The sequence below is a fragment of the Loxodonta africana genome, chromosome 19 (assembly GCF_030014295.1).
Source record: "Loxodonta africana isolate mLoxAfr1 chromosome 19, mLoxAfr1.hap2, whole genome shotgun sequence".
NCBI classification, from domain to species: Eukaryota; Metazoa; Chordata; class Mammalia; order Proboscidea; family Elephantidae; genus Loxodonta; species Loxodonta africana.
In genome coordinates, this window is record NC_087360.1 from 7,849,329 (window position 1) to 7,869,862 (window position 20,534).

The 20,534-nt window shown below is 43.9% G+C and overlaps 1 protein-coding gene across 1 annotated transcript; it reads left to right on the forward strand.

Annotated features, from left to right (window-relative positions):
• Positions 1 to 8,525: 8,525 nt before the first annotated feature.
• Positions 8,526 to 9,789, forward strand: IL31 (interleukin 31; the record flags this gene model as incomplete). Its single annotated transcript, XM_023539193.2, has 1 exon — positions 8,526 to 9,789. A coding segment is annotated over one exon (351 nt), but the record flags the coding sequence as incomplete, so codon positions are not given.
• Positions 9,790 to 20,534: the final 10,745 nt, after the last annotated feature.

Here is a 20,534-nt window from a genome sequence, read left to right on the forward strand (position 1 = left end):
AGTCAAAACCAACTCGATGGCACCTAACAACCATGACAACATGGGTCAGGAGCTGACTGAGAAGTGAAAAATACTACAGACCCTACCTTCAGGGCACTTGCTGCCCAGTGAGTCTGGAAAGCAAGGGCTAACCTGGAAAACTCCTCGTGGTTCCAGACTTTCTTAGAAATCCGTTCTCTCGGGACACATGCCCATGGAGTGCAGAGCTGCCATGTGCAACGTCTGACTGCCCTGAAGCTGCACTGCTGGAGAGACCCATAGACAGAGGAGAGACAGAGGGCTGAAGAGCCCCGCATGAGCCTCCCTGGACTATTTGAGTCTTCCTAGCCCAGCACATGGGAGTGAGGGAGCTTTCAGACGACTCGAGCCCCAGCCACCACTGACGGCAACCGTGTGGAGACCTGGTGAGAACTGCCCAGCTGAGCCCAGAGGTGAGAGACAGAATGCTAGAGTGGTGGCTGTTGTCTTAGACCACTGTTTTGGTGTGGCTGGTCAGAGGAGGAGTCTGGCTCTCTGGGCTGCACCAGCCCCTCTGGCAGCACACCATCACTCTCAGAAGTCGATGAAGTGGAGATTGGGCTGACAAAGGCCTGAAGTTGCTTTTTGGTGAAATCAGCTTGCTTTGCCTGCGCTTGCCCCATAAGATTTTCTGTTCATTTCTTTTGTTCTTTCTTGCCACAAAAAATGGAGGGGTGACCAGCATCACCCCTCTCCTAGGACAAATGCTCTGCCTTCCCCAAGGCCAAGAAGCCCCCTCTGTGATACAGGGAAAGAATGGTGGGGCAAGGGGGAGGCTGACTGCCTCCCACAAAGCTGAGATTAAAAAAAAAAAAAAAAATTCCAATTCTCTTTTACTTAGCAGGAGACCAATATGGGTCTCCTACTGTATGCTAGACACCGTGCCGGGTTTGGGCAAACAGATGCCTTGCTCGTAAAACGTTTATTCGTTACCAACATATTTACTGAGTACCTCCTGTGTGGGAGGCACCAGGTGGGGAACACAGTGACTGTGACATACTTGGTCCCTAGCTTCACCTTCCTAGTGGGGGACACAGAGAAGCAATTACAAAGCAGTGATGCGTGAGGCCGGGAGGCACAGAAGAAGCACTTGGTCTGAGTTAGGGGAGTATGAGGAGGGGCTTCCTGGAAGAAGAGGTTTCAAGCTGAGACTTAAGGGATGAGTGTAAGCTATGCAAGTGAGAGAGGTAGGGGGAAGGGTGATCCAGCAAAGCTCCAGGTTCCCTGGGAGAACCAATGAGTCAATGGGTAAAAATAGAGCCATGAAACAGAATCAAAAAGCCCAGACCTATTGGACTGGTGGAGACTGGACGACTCCCTAAGACTGTTGCCCTAAGATGCTCTTCAAACCTTGAACCAGAACTTAACCCCTGAGGTCACCTTGTAGCTAAATAACAAATTGGTTCAACAAATAATGAATATCACCCATAAGTACTCTGCTCCTTTAAAAAAAGTCACCTACATGACACCAAACAGTCAACCATGACTTTAAAACGAAGATGAGAATGTAAGGGGGTAGGGAAACTGGATTAATGGAAACGGAACAACCAGAACAGAAATAATGAGAATGTTGATGCGTTGTGAAGAATGTAACCAAGGTCACTGAACAACTTGTGTAGACATTGTTGAATGGGGACCTAAACTGCTGTGTAAACCTTCACCAAAAACACAATAAAATATAATTCAAAAAAAAAAAAAGCCATGACAGCACTGTGATTTTCGAAGGGTAGAGCTGGAGAGACACGTGTGTGCACAGGCGTGTACGATAGCGGATAGCACCGTAAGAAAACACAAGACCTTGTGGGATTTTAGAAGACTGTGCAGAGTTCTACAGGGCAGTGGAGAGCATCAAAAATTTGTTCTCTTCCTCCACATTCCAAACAAAATACTTTCCCTCTCCCCTGTCTTGCCCCCTTTCAATCCATCCACCAAGCTGCAGCCTGAAAGATTTGTTTAAATAGAGGTCATTCGTGGACCCTGTCCATCTTAAGCATCTCAGTCAGTAGTGTGTTTGGAAGGACGTTCTCATCCCCATTAGCAAATGGATGGTCCCTCCTTCTCCCAGGAGGAGGCACAGTCTACCCCTTCTCATCAACCCTCTCCTGGGGGACAACGGTATCAAGGCTTCAGTTGTCTCAACTTCCAGATCCTGTAACTGCTGAACTTTTCGACGGCAGCTGCACCATTGTATATGTACACCAGCAAGGCACAAGCGTTCTAGTTTCTCCACATCCTTGAAAACTCCTATTATTTTCCAGGCGTTTTGCTATAGCCATCCTAGAGGTAGTCAGTGGTGTCTCATGGTGGTTTTGATTTGCATTTGCCTGATGACCAATGATGTCATGTATCTTTTCATGTGCTTTTTGGCCATTTGTATATCTTCTTGGGAGAAACGTCTATTCAAATTCTTTGCCGTTTTCAAATTCAGTCATTTGTCTTTTTATTATTGAGTTGTGTTCTTTATATATTCTGAATACTAGCCCTTATCACCCCTTCCAAATATTTTCTCCATTTCTTTGGGTTGTTTTTTTTTTTTTACTTTCTTTCTTTTTTTAAATTTTTTTCACTTTCTTGATAAATCTTTGATGTACAAAAGTTTTTAATTTTGATGAAGTCCAGTTTATCAAATTTTTCTTTGGTCGCTTGTGCTTTTAGTGGCATATTTAAGAAACATTGGCCAAATCCATTACATAGAGTTTTGAGAGTTCTCCATATATTCTGCTCACAAGTCCTTCGTCAGATATATGATTTGCAAATATCTTCCTCCCAGTCTGGGCTTGTCTTTTCATTCTCTTAACAGGATCTTTAGAAGTTTTTAGTTTTGAGGAGGTCCAATTTATTGGTAGTTTTCATTTATGGATTGTGCCTATGCTGTAGTATCTAAGAAATCTTTGCCTAATATAAGACACAAGGTCATAAAGATTTTCTCTCATATTTTCTTCTAAAAGTTTTATAGTTTTAGCTTTTACATTTAGATACATGATCCATTTTGAGTTACTTTTTGTATATGTTGTTATTTTTCTTGTTGTTAGGTGCCGTCGAGTCGGTTCCTACTCATAGCAACCCTATGCACAACAGAACGAAACACTGCCCGGTCCTGCGCCATCCTCACAATCGTTGCTATGTTTGAGCTCATTGTTGCAGCCACTGTGTCAATCCACCTCATTGAGGTGGATTTTTCTTTTTATGTATGAATATTCAATTTTATATATGAATAGTCAATTGTTCCACTATCATTTGTTGAAAAGACTATCCTTTCCCCCACTAAATTGCCTTTGTACTTTTGTCAGAAATCAGTTGCTCATATATGTCAGTCTATTTTGAACTCCTTTTTCTGCTCCATTGATCTAGTCATCTCTCTGATACAATACCTCACTGTATTGACTACGGTAGCTTTATAAGAAGTCTTGAAGTCAGGTTGTGTGTGTCTTAGAGTGTTCTTCTGTTTTAAAGTTGTTTGAGTTAGTTTAGGCCCTTTGCATTTCTATATGAAATTTGTAATCAGCTTGTCCATTTCTACCAAGAAGCCTGCTTGCATTTTGATTGGGATTTCACTAAATCCATATATCAATTTGGGGACAGTTGACATTTGTCTTAGTCATCTAGTGCTGCTATAACAGAAATACCACAAATGAATGGCTTTAACAAAGAGAAATTTGTTTTCTCACAGTCTAGTAGGCTAGAAGTCCAAATTCAGGGCATCGGCTCTAAGGGAAGCCTTTCTCTCTCTGTCGGCTCTGGAGGAAAGTCTTTCTCATCAGTCTTCCCCAGGACTAGGAGCTTCTCTGTGCAGGAACCCTGGGTCCAAAGGACGCACTTTGCTCCAGGTGCTTCTTTCTTGGTGGTGTGAGGTCCCCACTCTCTGCTTGCTTCCCTTTACTTTTATCTCTTGTGAGATAAAAGGTGATGCAGGCCACACCCCAGGGAAACTCCCTTTACATTGGATCAGGGATGTGACCTTAATAAGGGTGTTACAATCTCACCCTAATCCTCTTTAACATAAAACTACAATCACAAAATAGAGGACAATCACACAATACTGGGAATCATGGCCTAACCAAGTTGACATGTATTTTTCAGGGACACAATTCAATCCATGACAACATCTGAATAATATTGACTCATCTGATCAATGAACATGATTTATTTAGATCTTCATTAACTTCTCTCAGCAATATTTTATAGATTTCAGTGTTCAAGTATTACACCTTTTGTCAGATTTATTCCTAAGTATTTCTTATATTTTGATGCTACTATAAATGATGTTTTTTAAAATTTTAATTTCTGATTATTCGTTGCTAGTATATAGAAACACAATTCATTTTAATATATTGACCAAGTATCTTGAAACATGGCTAAACTCACTAGCTCTAGTAGCTTTTTTGGTAGAGTGCATAGTATTTTCTATGTAGACGATCATGTGTACTGCAAATAAAGACAAATTCAACTACTATTTGCTAACCACCAGGATGGGCCAGGAGATCTAGTGGTAAACAAGACAGATATGATCTCTGCTCCTCAAGGACCTTACGTTTCAGCAGGGAATACCGATATTTAATAAAATATCAGGTAGTGAAAAGTGCTTGAAGACAGTAATAGATGGGATAGAGAGTGACGGGTGAGATACTTTAGGTCAGGTGAAAACACATTGCCACGGCATGAGAGGAAAAGTGGTTTTCAAGGAGGAAGAAATAACTGGCATCATCATAGGCCGCAGAGAGGTCATATAAGATAAGGGCTGAAGACAATTACTAAGTTAGGCAGTGAGGTCACTGGGAACTTTGCTGGGGGGAATTTGAATAAATTGCTGGGGTGGAAGCCATATTGTGGTGGCTCGGAGAGTGAGGAAAACATGAGTGTAGCCACTCTGTCAAGAACCTTTGATGAGAAAGGAAGAGACACAGCAGTAGATGGAGGGAGACTTGGGATTAAAGGTGTGTCTTAGGCTGGGTTCTCTAGAGAACCAAAACCAGTAAACCATATATAGATATAACCAAAACCAAAACCAAACCCACTGCCGTCGAGTCAATTTCAACTCATAGCGACCCTACAGGGCAGAGTAGAACTGCCTCATAGAGTTTCCAAGGAGCGCTTGGTGGATTTGAACTGCCAACCTCTTGGTTAACAGCCGTAGCACTTAACCACTACACCACCAGGGTTTCCGGCATATATATAAAAAAAAAAAAATTGGATAAACCAAACTCGTTGTTGTAGAGTCAGTTCCAACTCATAGCAACCCTATAGGGACAGAGCAGAACAGCCCCATTGAGTTTCCAAAGAGCAACTGGTGGATTTGAACTGCCAACCTTTTTGGTTAGCAGCCTGAGCTCTTAAACACTGCGCCACCAGGGCTCCATATGTATGTATACATACATATATATATATACACATATACATATATATATGTATATATATACTCAAATAGGGCAGTTCTGCTCTGTCCTATGGGGTCGCTATGAGTCAGAATCAACTCAATGGCAACAGGTTTGGGTTTTTGTATATATATATATATATAAATATATATATGTGTGTGTGTGTGTGTGTATGGAGAGAGATTTACATCAAGGAAATGGCTCACACGGTTGTAGAGGCTGGCAAGTCCAAAGTCCATGGGTCAGGCATCAGGCTAGAGGCTTCTCCTGACTCACATAGCTGAAGAGTCTGATGAACCCAAGATCAGCAGGTCAGACGGCACTCTGCTGGCTCACAGGCTGCAAAGGCTGACAAATTCCAAGATTCGTGGGCAATACAGCAGGCCGCTGGCTCAGGCCCCAAGAATCGGAGGTCAGATGATGATGAGCTAGATGCAGGATCCAGAGCGAGCAAAAACCAGTGAGCTTTGCCAGAATTTCCACATATATTGGATACAGGCCACACCCCCAAGGAAACTCCCCTTACAACTGCTTGGCTGATCACATCAGATCACATCATGGAGGTGATTACATTTTATCAAAAAATGGAGGATAACTACCTCATTACATAACTGCCAAACCACTGAGAATCATGGCCCAGCCAAGTTGACACACAACCTTAACCTTTACAGGGTGGAAGGAGGTTCCTGGCTGTGTTTCTTCTTGTGCATCTAGGGTTGAACAAACTTCTCCAGACCTGACCTTATCCCTGAGCTCTTGACTGATATTCAACTGCCGACTTTATATCTGGACATCTTGAACTTAACATGTTGAAAACGGGACTCATGCTTTCCCCTGTCCAGACTTCTCTTCCTTCACTGCATATCATTCGCCCAGTTTCTTCATCAAAACCCAGGAGTCACCTTTGGTTGATCTCTCTGATTCATGTCCCACCTCCAGCCCATCAGCTAGTTCTGTGGACTCCATCTCCATCCACTTCCACCTGGGTCCAAGCCACCATCGTCATCTTTCACTTGCAGAGCTGCTAGAGCCTGCCACTTCCAGCTTAAATTGCCACAGTCTACTCAACAGCACGTCTTTCTCTCTTTTTTAAAGTACACCAGAGCCTATACTTCTCTGCCTTAAGCCCTCCAGTGGTGTTTCATCACACGGGAACAAAACCTAAGCTTGTGGTCATGGCCTAAAAAGCCTGCCACTGTCTGACCTTTACGGACCTTTGCAGCACTCTCCCCTCTCACTTCACTCCAGCCGCCATGACCTTCTTCCTGTTCCTTGGGCACACCAAGCTCACGTGGCCTGAGGACTTTTGTACTAGTGTCCCCTCTCCTTGGAACACTCTTTCCCCAGATCTTCCCGGGGCCAACTCCTTTCTCATCCTCAGGTCTCAGCTTAAATGTCACCTCAGAATGACTTTTCCTGATCCTCTGACCTAAAGGATCTCACCTGACACTTTCTATCCCATGATCTTATTTTATCTATTTTTTAATGTATCAAGTTCTTATCATTGCCTGATACTTTTGTGGCCTCTTGCCTGCTAGAATTTTGGCTTCATGAGGTCAGGGACCTTATCTGATTTATACGTCGCCACTCCTGAGACCCTAGAACAGTGCCTGGTCAAAGGTACCACTCAGAAAAATGGGTAAGTGATTTCAACAAAGTGCTCTGGGCACGATTCTGGTTCTAAGACCTGGGGTTCCAAAGACACAGTTGAGAATCCAATGGTGTTCAAGTTCAAGTAGAATGGGGACAAAGCCTTTGACTCATCACATTCACAGTGGTTACCAGGGCCATCCCCACACCTTGCATACTTCAGAAATTTCCAAAGATAACACATTGTGCAAACCCCACACCAGCTTTATGCTTATGCACACTCACCGTGACCCTCCCTAGAAATTTCCTGTGGGTCACGGGCCCTCAGCCCCTGTAAGTCAGCTGTTGCCTCGTGGTTGTGTCTGTCAACGCAGGTTAGATCACTGAGCTCTTTCCAAGAAGAAATGGCAAAGATGTGTACCTTCCTCTGTACTAAGTCAAGCATCTGCCTATCTTGAGGGTAACATCAGTACTTCCTTCCCCCGGCACTGCTTTCATCCAACCTTGGGTGGCAGAATTTAAAAGTATTTTCTGGAGAAAAGCTGAGCAATGATTTTGCCATGGGCGGGACATTGGTTGTTCTTCCTTCCCACGACTGGCCCTTTATATACCCTGACGACCAAGGTGAGCACGCTGGTCTTGTTGCTGAAGCTGTTGCTGAAGCAGGCCTTGCTCTCATTCACCATGGTCTCCCATTCAGGTACCACTACCCTGGGTATAGTCTCTTCTCACCAGACAGAGAGGAAGGCCCTGGAGGGGACTGGCCTGTTGGTCAATGGCTCCCATGACTGCAGCTAGAGTGGGCTGGGGGGTCTGACCCATGTTACTTACAGTGTTGCTCTCTTTCTCCAGGACCCAAGAAATTTGCTCTGTTCCTGCTCTGTTGTATGGGAAATTTGCTCTCCTCCCATATGTTATCCATCCTTCGGCCAGATGCAAAAGACCAACAAAAAATAATCAAGGAATTACAATACTTATCTAAGATACTTTTGGAGGAATATGTAAGTGCCCTAGAGATTTCTTTTGTAAACTATTTTTTTTTAATGCTCTCAATTGCCCCTTTCCAGATCTGAAGATAGGGTTGTGCATGGGCCAGGGAGAGGTTCCTAGGACCTTGGCAGCCCTTCAGACAAACACAAAACCCCACTCTGTAAGTGAATGTGTGGCTGTAAGACAGGCCCACAAAGAGCAAGGAGCTGGCCTGGAAACCCAGGTGCTCTCCTTCGCCAGCGTCCTGAGCCATGGAGCTCCTAAGAGCAGATTCCAGAAGGCTCTGGAGACCTCAGCAGGATAGGCAGAGGAGGCAGGATAAAGCAGTGGTTAGAGGCTTTGGCATCACTGGCCAGACCTGGGTGGAATCCTGGGTCTGCCACTTGATCTTTGCTCAGCTTCCTAAACAGATTGGGATACTGCTGGTCACAGACACACGGGGTTGTTGTGCCAAGAAGGAGCTGGTCAGGGTGATGCATTTAGCACAGGCCAGCCACAGATGAAGCACTCAGGTGTTAGCTGTTGGGGTTTTAGCTGCCATTGCAAACGTAATGTTCACCAGTTTCTCCCTTCGCCCCACAGCGGGAAGCAGAGAAAGGAGTGCCGGAAAGCACAAAGTACACACTGCCTTGTTCGACCTCTGACCCCCACCCATCAAACAACATCAACAGCTCAGCCATCCTGCCATACTTCCAGGGGATCAAACAGCATATAAATAACAAAAGTGTTGTTGATGAAATCACAGGACAGCTGAAGAAACTCGTATCTCAAGACACATCAGAAATAAATGTCTCGGTGCCTACAGATCCCTTTGAACGTAAATGCTTCATCTTGGCAATTTTACAACAGTTTGCAAAGTGCGTGGATGGCAAAGCAATGAACTCTGAGGACCAAAAGGCCAGTTAAGGCCATCTTGGTCAACTGTTCCTTTTGGAATGGCAGAAAGAAACTTCTGGAGCCTTTAAAAAAAGTGACCAATGGTTAAGTGTAAGAACTCTCCTGTGAGTTACTCATTATTCCAATGAATCCACAGATGGGCCATTCCTGAGAGGACGGAGATTTTAAATTATTAATTAACCCGAGAAAAGATTTCAATTGATGTCATTGTTATAATTTGGTATTTATAGGGTGTTTTTCTTCTGTGGACTTAAATCTAAGTTATTCTCACTGTACCCTTCCAAGGGGTGGACGTGGCAGCTATGTGAATTTGTTGATGTTTTTTGTCCCCAGACTTGTTAATGCTCCTTGGGAGAGCCTTCGAGACCTATTTAATAAATTAAATTGACTTTTTCTCATGAGCTGCTTTGGGTTTTTTGAGGGGGGCTGAAGTTAGCGAATGGGAATCCAGGCTGGGTGGGGTGTGGCTGAGGAACGGTAGGGGCTTCTGTGGAAACAGATACTAGTCCTGTCACTGCTGTCTCCCCAGCTGCACAAACTCAACAGCAAATGATACAAAACTAGCAGCAACGGCCATCTATTAAACATTTCTTTTTTGTGTGGTCCTGTAAGTACCGTTCTTAACCCCCTTTTACAGTTAGGAAAACTGAGACCCAAAGACATTTAGTCTCTTACCCAAGGCCACACAGCTGTTAAGTGGTGGAAACAGATTCAAGCTTGCTCTTCAACAGTCAACCCAACCTTTGTCCCTGTTTTCGGTAGATCACCCTCCCTGGGCAGTGACTGGGTCTCATTGTGTGCCGTCGAGTTGATTCCAACTCATAGAGACCTTATAGGACAGAGTAGAACTGCCCCATAGGGTTTCCTAGACTGTAGTTTTTAAGGGAGCAGATCACTGGGTCATTTCTTCCGTGGAGCCACTGGTGGATTAGAACTGCTGACCTTTTGGTTAACAGCCGAGCGCTTTAGCATTGTGCCACCAGGGCTCCTTTGACTGAGTCTTAGTGCCTTAATGCTTTGCCTGGCACAAAGTACTCAAGTGTCCAAGCGTGACTCCCTGAATTCCCAGTGGTTCTGTGTCTGCAAAGGCCTCTTCCATCCTTTCACCAGTGACAAGTGACAACAGCCAAAGTTTTTATCATTGGGCTGAACCTGGAGTCCAAAGCTAAGAGATCATCTAGACTAATGGTTCTCAGAGTGTGGTCCCTGGACCAGCATCATCTAGGAACATGTTAGAAATACAATGTCTTGGGTCCCAACCCCAGACCTACTGAATCAGACACTTTGGCAGTACAGCCAGCAACCTGAGTTTAACAAGCCCTCCAGGTGACTCTGGAGCCCTGGTGGTACAGTGGTTAAGAGCTTGGCTGGTAACCAAAAGGTCGGCAGTTTGAAACCACCAGCTGCTTCTTGGAAATCTTATGGGGCAGTTCTACTCTGTCCTATAAGGCTGCTATGAGTCAGAATCAACTCAACAGCAATGGGCTTTTTGGTTTCCAGGTGATTCTGATGCATGAACAAGCCTGAGACCAGGAATCTAGAGTTGACAGGCACCTTCATCTTATCTTGGGGAAACCGAGGCCCCAAAGGAGAATGTGTGATTTGCACAAGTTCACATACTGTGTGTGTTTAGGACTCTGAGATGTTCGGTTCAGTCTTGGGTTTCTCCTCATTCCTAATCTTTTGGGTATTTCTACTCTAGTCCCACATCTGATTTTTTTTTTTTTTTTTGGTGCTTTAGGTGAAAGTTTACAGCACAAAGTAGTTTCTCATTCAAGAATTTATATACAAGTTGTTTTGTGATGTTGGTTGCAGGCCCCACAATGTGTCAGCACTCTTCCTCCTTCCATCTCGGGTTCCCTGTTTCCACTCATCCAGGTTTCCTGTCCCTTTCTGCCTTCTTGTCTTTGCTTTTGGGTGTGTGTTGCCTGTTTGATCTCGTATATTTGATTGAACTAAGAAGCACATTCCTCATGTGTGTTATTTTATAGGCCTGTCTTATCTTTGGCTGAAAGATGGACTTTGGAACTGGCTTCAGTTCTGATTTAGCAGGGTGTCCAAGGGCCATAGTCTTGGGGGTTCCTCCAGTCTCTGTCAGACCAGTAAGCCTTGTGCCACACCTGATTTTTAAGACCCCAAATACTGGTCTCCAATGACAATGTTTTGGGTGATCCTTCTAAAAAAACCAATATGGTGGGCAGATGTCATTCTTTTGATTGTCCTGTATCAGACCACCTCTACTATTGTTAGAGAAATTATCTAAAACTGGGAAATAAAGCAAAAAGATGACCATCTATCTTTCCAAAGAATGAAAAAAAAAAAATTCATGAGTCCACACTGACATGAATAAATGACTGGCTAAAATAAATGGGGGAAAAGGAACAAATCTTCTTACAGAATTCCAATGAAGAAACACAGAAGGAGTGAGGGAAAGAGAAAACCACCATTACAGCACCACAGGAATCATGATGATGGGCAAGATCCACAAACCAATGTGAAAATTAGGGAGGGCAACTTTGAAGAGAAACAGGTAACCTGCATAGCCTCAAAGTATCACCCTCAAAATATTTGTTAGTCACTGTGGGGGCTTTAAGACATGTTTTCAAATCCTATGATATTCCTCCCTTCAGGTGATGCTGAGCTCCCCTCCCCGTGAGTCTGGTGGACTTGGTTACTCACTTCTCAGGAGAGGAGGACAGAAATGAAAAATAGCAACCTGAGAGTGGAGAAATACGGCAGACTCCACGCTCCCATGGGATCAAGGTCGGTCTCACCAGTGCTGAGTGGCACTGGCGTTACATGTACCACTGGGCACTTGAGCTCTGCGATGTTCTTCCCCAAACCCATAAAAAAAAAAAATTTTTTTTTTTTTTTTTTTTTAAGCCCAGTCTAATCACGAGGAAATAGCAGACAAACCCAAACTGGAGAACATTCTACAAAATTCCTGACCAGTGCTCTTCAAAAGTGTCAGGATCGTGAAAACAAGATGGAGAACTGTCACAGATTGGAGGAGACTAAGGAGGCAGAACAACCGGATTAAATCCTAGGAGAGAAAAAAGATACTAGATACCATGGGAAATCTAAATTAAGCCTTTTTTCCAACTCATAGCAACCCTATAGGACAGAGTAGAACTGCCTCATCGGGATTCCAAGGGGTGGCTAGTGGATTTGAACTGCCAAGTCTCTTAACCACGGTGCTACCAGGGCTCCAAATTCAGCCTAGAGTTTATTTAGTAATGTTTTACCAATGTTAACTTCTCAGTTTTGATAAACGTACTTTGATAAATGTAAGGTGTTAACATTAGGGGAAGCTTGGGGAAGGGTACTATCTTTACAACTTTCCATAAATCTAAAATTATTTCACACTAAAACCTTTTTTTAAATTCCATTTCTCAGTGATACGAGCCACATTTCAAGGGCTTTACAGCTGCATGCGCCCATACCGGACAGATACAGAACATTTCATCAGTGCAGATAGTTCCTTCAGACAGCACAGCTCTAAGGGAATGTAACTTTGACATATTATTGATTATTGATTAGATCCCAGAGTCTGTGGACTCGTAGAAAACTGATAGGATGAAAATGATGTCTACTGAGTAGAGACAGTAACCTCCAAGGTTTTGGTTTTACTGCCTGTAGGATGTTAACCAGTCAAGCATCTAACTTAGCCATTAGTCTAGCATCTGTTCTCTTCCCTGAGGATGGATACATAGATGAACAGGTATATACAGATACTAGTTTCTCATATCCTCCTCTGAATTGGTTGCATTGTTGGGCTGATTTCTCCTTAATGAGTAAACAGAACCTGGACACGTGCCCGCCGTGTCTTTGCACAAGGAGACTTCTGTTTGGTGGACAGCAGAGCCTGCTTCCTGCTACAGAGGCTGAAATGCCAGCAGTTTGCTTCCCTCGTGGCTCGGATGTGGGCCTGTGCTGCCGCTGTACATCAGATTTTGAATCAGGGGCTAGTGACATGAAGCAGCGGGGAAGGTGGAGAGTGGGTCCTTGCTGGCTGGGGGATTCCGCCGCTGCCTGATGACTAAAACCACCTCCCTACTTTCGCAGGGAGAGGCTTTTTGGAGGTTTTGATTTCTCCGTTCCTGCTTCCAGCTCCTCCACCTACGGCTTCCCTGACGTAGAGGCAAACCTCATAACCAAACTCCCCTTCCTTCCTTACTTGGGACAACCCAAACTTCAGACGGGGGTGCAGGGTCGGCTTCGTGGGCCTGTGAGTGGTGCAGCTGCTCTGCGCTCAGAAGGGCCCTCACTCAGTTAACTGCTCTGGTGTTCCTGTCTTGAAATTCTTTTTTTTTTTTTTTTAAACTTTATATTGTTGATGTTGTTGTTGAGAATATACACAGCAAAACATACACCAATCCAATCATTTCTACATGTACAATTCAGCGACACAGGTTACATTTTTCGAGTTGTGCAACCATTCTCATCCTCCCTTTCTGAGTTGTTCTTCCTCCATTAACATAAGCTCACCGCCTCCTAAGGTTCCTATCTAATCTTTTGAGTTACTGTTATCAATTTGGAAACCCTGGTGGCAAAGTGGGTAAGTGCTATGGCTGCTAACCAAAGGGTCGTCAGTTCGAATCCGCCAGTCACTCCTTGGAAACTCTACGGGGCAGTTCTACTCTGTCTTATAGGGTCGCTATGAGTCGGAATTGACTTGACAGCACTGGGTTTGGGTTATCAATTTGATTCATATAGATATCTCTTAAGAGACCATAATGCGATATTTACGATCAGCATCTGATCTCTAAAATCTACATAATACTGCAAAAACTCAACTACAAAAAGCCAATAACCGAATTAAAAAATGAGCAAAGGATATGAACAGACACTTCACTAAAGAAGGCATTCAGGCTGCTAACAGATACATGAGGAAATGCTCATGACCATTAGCCATGAGAGAAATCAAAACTACAATGAGATTTCATCTCACTCCAACAAGGCTGGCATTAATCCAAAAAACACAAAATAATGTTGGAGAGGTTGTGGAGAGACTGGAACACTTATACACTGCTGATGGCATTGTAAAATGGTACAACCACTTTGGAAATCAATTTGGCACTTCCTTTTAAAAAACTAGAAATAGAACTACCACAGGATCCTGCAGTCCCACTCCTTAGAATATATCCTAGAGAAATAAGCCTTTACAAAAACAGATATATGCACACTCATGTTTATTGCAGCACTGTTTACAATAGCAAAAAGATGGAAGCAACCAAGGTGCCCATCAATAGATGAATGGATAAATTATGGTATATTCACACAATGGAATATTATGCATCGATAAAGAACAATGATGAATCTGTGAAACATTTCATAACATGGAGGAATCTGGAAGGCATTATGCTGAGCGAAATTAGTCAGCTGCAAAAGGAAAAATATAGTAGAAGACCACTACTATAGGAACTCAAGAAATAGCTTAAACAGAGAAGAAAATATTCTTTGATGGTTACAAGAGAGGGGAGGGAGGGAGAGAAGGAAAGAGGTTTTCACTAACTGGATAGTAGATAAGAACTATTTTAGGTGAAGGGAAAGACAGCACACAGTACAGGCGAGGTCAGCACAACTGGACTAAACCAAAAGCAAAGACGTTTCCTGAATAAACTGAATGCTTCGAAGGCCAGCGTAGCAGGGGCAGGGGTTTGGGGACCATGGTTTCAGGGGACGTCTAGGTCAATTGGCATAATAAAATCTATTAAGGAAACATTCTCCATTCCACTTTGGAGAGTGGCGTTTGGGGTCTTATATGCTAGCAAGCAGCCATCTAAGATGCATCAATTGGTCTCAACCCACCTGGAGCAAAGGAGAATGAAGAACACCAAAGACACAAGGTGATTACGAGGCCAAGAGACAGAAAGGGCCACATAAACCAGAGACGACATCAGCCTGAGACCAGAAGAACTGGATGGTGCCCGGCTATAACCGTTGACTACCCTGAGAGGGAACACAACAGAGAACCCCTGAGGGAGCAGGAAAACAGTGGGATGCAGACCCCAAATTCTTGTAAAAAGGCCAGACTTAATGGTCTGACTGAGACTAGAAAGACCCCGGAGGTCATGGTCCCAGACCTTCTGTTAGCCCAAGACAGGAACCATTCCCAAAGCCATCTCTTCAGACAGGAATTGGACTGCACTATGGGATAGACAATGACACTGGTGAAGAATGAGCTTCTTGGAACAAGTAGACACTTGAGACTATGTTGCTGTCTCCTATCTGGAGGGGAGATGAGAGGGCAGAGGGGGTCAGAAGCTGGCCAAATGGACATGAAAAGAGAGAGTGGAGGGCAGGAGTGTGCTGGTGTCTCATTAGGCGGAGAGCAATTAGGACCATATTTTTGAGAGCAAGGTGTTTATAAATTTTTGTATGAGAGTCCGACTTGATTTGTAAACTTTCACTTAAAGCACAATAAAAATTAAAAAAAAAAAAAAGCATATTGCTCAAGACAAACGTTCTTTACTAGGTAGGCTAAACTGTCGTTTGCTTTTAAGAAGATTTCAAGGGATATTTCTGGTTTAAGGTTTAAAGATTATCTCAGGACGGTAGTTTCAGGGGTTCATCCACCGCCTTTGGCTCCAGAAAGTCTGGAGTCCATGAGAATTTTAAAATGTGTTCTTCTGCATTTCCCACCTTTTGGTCTGGATTCTTCTACAGAATGTTGGATCAAAATGTTCAGTAATAGTAGCCAGGCACCATCCAGAGTCAGTTGTCCCTGGAGACAACTAGCCACATGTCATTCCATACCCTCCTCCTCTTCCTCCTTTTTCCTCTGTTGCCCCAGAGACCAACTGTCATGCCTTGGATGACCACTTGCAAGCTTTTAAGACCCCAGGCACCATGCAACGAACCAGGAGGTAGAACAGAAGCACTAAACATGTTATTAAGCCAGTTAACTGGGATGTCCCATGAAACCATGATCCTAAACCTCCAAACCAAGGAATCAAATCCCATGAGGTGTTTGGTAGTACATAAGCAGCCTCAGCAGCTACCCTTTTCTTTTTTGTCATTGTTGTAAATATATCACATAACTTAGGACAGTTCAACTTTTTACAGGTGTACAACTTTTATTGACAGCAATTACAGTAATCGGCTGTGCAACCTTACCCTTACTTAAGCAATATGATTTTTCTATCACCTTTAACCCACCTTCTCCCCTTGCCTCCTGCCCCTGGTAACCACTAACAAACTTTGGTCTCTATCACGTTTGCCTTTTCTTGTCTTTTTATGTGTGAGGTCATATAATATTTGTCCTTCTATAACAGACTTATTTCACTCAGCATAATGTCTTCAAGTCCCCTCCATATTGTAGCATGTATCAAAAGACTTTGTCTCTCCTACTGGCTGAGTGGTATTCCATTGTATGTATGGACCACATTTTGTTAATCCATTCATCTGTTGATGGGCTTTTAGCTTGTTTCCACCTTTTGGTTCTTCTGAATAGTGCTACAATGAACATTGGTGTACAAATCTCTTTTTGAGTCTCTGCTTTCCAGTCTTTTGGGTATGTACGTAGGAGTGGAATTGCTGGGTCATATGGTAGTTTGTTTTTTTTTTTTGGTATGGTAGTTCTATTTTTAATTTTTTGAGGAACTGCCACACTGTTTTCCACAATGGCTGTACCATTTTGCATTCCCACCAGCAATGGATAAGGGTTCTAATTTCCCCACATCTTTGCCAACATTTGTTATTTTCTTTTTTTTAATTTTAGCCATCCTAGTGGGAGCGACATGGTATTTCATTGTGGTTTTGATTTGCATTTCTCTGATGGCTGATGACGTTGAACATTTTTTCATGTGTTTGGAGACAATTTGAATGTCTTCTTTAGTAAAATATCTATTCAAGTCCTTTGCCCATTTTATGATTGAATTATATGTCTTTTTGTTGTTAAGTTGTCCAAGTTCAACACATATTTTTGTTATTATATTCTTATTGGATATATAGTTTCTGAAGGTACTCTCCCAGGCAGTAACTTGTCTTTTCACTTTTTTGGTAAAGTCTTTTGAGGAACAAAAACTTTTAACTTTTGTGAGGTCCCATTTATTTATTTTGTCTTTTGCAGTTTGTGCTTTTGTTATTATATTAGATAATTCATTGTTAACAGCTAGGCCTGACTTCGCCATCTTGAAATTCTTTATAATTTTTCAAAAAGGGGCTGCACGTTTTTATTTTGCACTAAGCTCCACAAATTATGGAGCTGGGCCTGTTGAGGTGTTTGGGTACAATGCAGATTCCTGGGTTTCATACCCTGAGGCGCTGATTTAATAGGATTGGGCTGGGCCCTGGGATCAGGATTTTTTTTAAAAAAGGATTTTTTAATTACCATGATTTATAGACCATAAAGCTCACCTGTTTAAAGTGTATAATTCTGTGGCTTTTAGTATATTCAGAGTTGTGCAACCATTACCACTACATAATTTTAGAACATTTTCATCACCCCCAAAAGAAACCCTGTGCCCATTAAGCAGTCACTCCCCACCTCCTGCTCTCCACAGCTCCTGGCAAGCACTAATCTGCTTTCTGTCTCTATGGGTTTGCCTATTCTGGACACTTCATGGAAACCTTGGTGACGTAGTGGTTAAGCGTTCAGCTGCTAACCAAAAGATCGGCAAAAATCTACCAGGTGCTCCTTGGAAACTCTATGGGGCAGTTCTACTCTGTCCTATGTGGTCGCTGTGAGTCAGAATTGACTCGGTGGCAACGGGTTTGGGTTTTTTTTTTTTTTTGGAATCATACAAAACATGGTCTTTATGACTGGCTTCTTTCACTTAGCATAGTGTCTTCAAGATCTGTCCAGGTTGAAATGTGTATCTGTACTTCACTCCTTGTTATTTTCAATAACATACCCAGAACCCAGTGCCATCGAGTCGATTCCGTCTCATAGCGGCTCTATAGGACAGGGTAGATCTCCCCTGTATAGTTTCCAAAGAGCGCCTGGCGGATTTGAACCGCTGACCCTTTGGTTAGCAGCCGTGGCACTCAACCACTATGCCACCAGGGTTTCCTCAATAACATAGAATCAGTATTTTAAAACAAGTTTCTGATGCGGACACCAGGACAGTGACATTTGGAGAAACTATGCCTTGAATTCCCCACAGATTCTCAGGAACAAGAATAATTTGTGGGGGGAGATGAGGGAGGAGATTAGGGGCAGAAATTCACCTCTAAATCAATCCAGACCACCTCTCACAGCGTAAGGCAAGAGGAAGAGCCCAATTCATACTTGCCTTGCCTGAAGCAGCTACATGGGACAGAGCAGACCCTGGGTAATGAGGGTGGCAAATCCTGAGTTCCCTGGAAGTCAACTAATAAGAATTCTCGAATAATTAGAATTTCTTCTGATAACAATCTGCCAAAATTTAAGAAGAGGAAAAAAGATAAACATTCTGTGATAAACTCAGTATCTCCTCCACCAAACAATTTCCACGATGTGTCTTGTGGTCAATATGCTCCTAAATAACGAGTTTAAATCAAGCACCTACTGACTCAGAAGAAAGGAAAACAAACAAAACAATCAAAGTTCACACAGGGGCGAAAAGTAACACGATCGTAGGATTTCTTCATTTCAGGAGAAACTTTCCGAGACAGAGTAAAACTTCAACTTGCCCAATTTATAAAGCAAGAAAAAGGGGATGTAGAGTCGTGGGAAAAAAAATTTAAATAATGGCATTTTCTTATTCTGGAGAATGAAGAGGTAAGAACAAAAATAAAGAGGAAATCAGATAATGAGAGAGAAAGCACCTACATGTAAAAAGAAATCAAATAGCCAGTAAATGCGAAACTATGTTCAACCTTAGTAAGCAAGAAAGGCAAATGAGCAGAAGGCCCCATTTTTTGCCCTCAAATGGGCAGACTTTACAAGCGATAAGGATTGATGAGGAGGTTGTGGTGAGAAAGGCCGGCTCAGACGCTTCTGGAAACACGTATCAGAGTCTTATAAATGGGTTATAACCCTCATCCAGCAACCCCTCTCCTGGTATTCTGCCCTGACACAGTTTCCCTAGGAGATAGCCGTGGATTTGGGCAAGATTATACTCGAGCGTGTTCAGAGCATTAAAGAACATCAAAGCCAAATGAGCACACAGAACTGGAAACAGCCCCTGTGTAGTCCAGTGGCATTGCTAGGGAGGTGCCGGGGTGCGGACCCCACTCCCTGAAACTGTCAGAGGGGGTGTTATGGATTAAATTGTGTCCCCGCAAAATACGCATCAACTTGGCTAGGCCATGATTCCCAGTATTGCGTGATTGTCCACCATTTTGTCATCTGATGTGATTTTCCTACTCATTGTAAATCCTACCTCTATGATGTTAATGAAGCAGGGTGATAGGCAGTTATATTAATGAGGCAGGACTCAATCTACAAGATTAGGTTGTGTCTTAAGCCAATCTCTTTTGAGATATAAAAGAGAGAAGCTAGCAGAGAGATAGGAGGACCTCATACCACCAAGAAACAAGAGCCGGGAGAATAGCGTGCCCTTTGGACCTGGGGTGCTTGTGCTGAGAAGCATCTTGACCAGGGATTGATGACAAGGACCTTCCCCCAGAGCTGACAGAGACAAAAAGCCTTCCTCTGGAGCTGGCACCCTGAATTTGGACTTTTAGCCTCCTAGACTGTCAGTGGATAAATTTCTCTTTGTTAAATCCATCCACTTGTGGTATTTCTGTTATAGCAGCACTAGATAACTAAGACGCAACCCAAATGACCTCAGGGTTCATGGAAGGTGCAGTAGGGGGGCTGGCGCTGCTGGGGGAGAGGCCACCAAGGCAGGGGTGTCACTAGGGTTGGTATCACCCAGTGCGGTAACTCATTATACCTGCCCTTCTTCCCCCCATAGCCACTAGTCCAGGTGTGGGAGGCCAGGCCGTGGCAGGTGCCACTGGTTGGACAGGAGGGTCTCTGCCTTGGCCAGTAGGAGAGAGGAGAAGTTGCAGGGAGCCATGGAGGGTGGGAGCAGAAAGGGGCAGGCCAGCAGTGCCTGCATTGGGGCAGGATGGGCTGTTCTACCCACCCAAATGTGGGGTTGTGTAAGACACCATGAGTTACTGCACTGGGTGACACCAACCCTAGTAATGCCACTGATGTAGTCTGGTCCTCCAACAGGCAGACACCAAGATGGAATTAGCCACTCTGAGCCTGTGATGGAAAGTGGGAGGGAGTGGGAAGAGGAAGAGGCTGGCAGGACAGTGCAGGTAGGACCCCTGATATAGAAGAAAGAGAAGGAAGGAAGGTTGGTGGATGCATCTTACAGTGCAGGGCAGCACTAAGAGCGTTCAGCAAGGCCACTGGGAAACATTCAAGTCAAGGCCACTTGTCAGAGCAGCCTGCACCTCCCAGGAATGGGCCAGTGTCACTGTTGTACTGTCATTGGTTCTACCTTTTGAGACTGAGGCAGCTCTCCTTCCTGTGCTCCTTGTCTCTTCAGCTTCTGCTTCCTGGTTCCTTGGCCTCTCAGCCCCTCAGCCCCTAGGCCCCTTGGACTGGCTGGTCTCTGCCTTGCTCGGGCAAGTGCTACAAAGCTCTTTAGCTCTACCGATCAGTGCCTGGAAACACTCCACTCCACCAGTAAACCTCAGCCAGAAGACACTCAGCTCTCTTGCTCTGTGGGTCAGCAAGCTAGCTCCACTAATAAGTGCTGGGAGGCACCCCACTTTGCC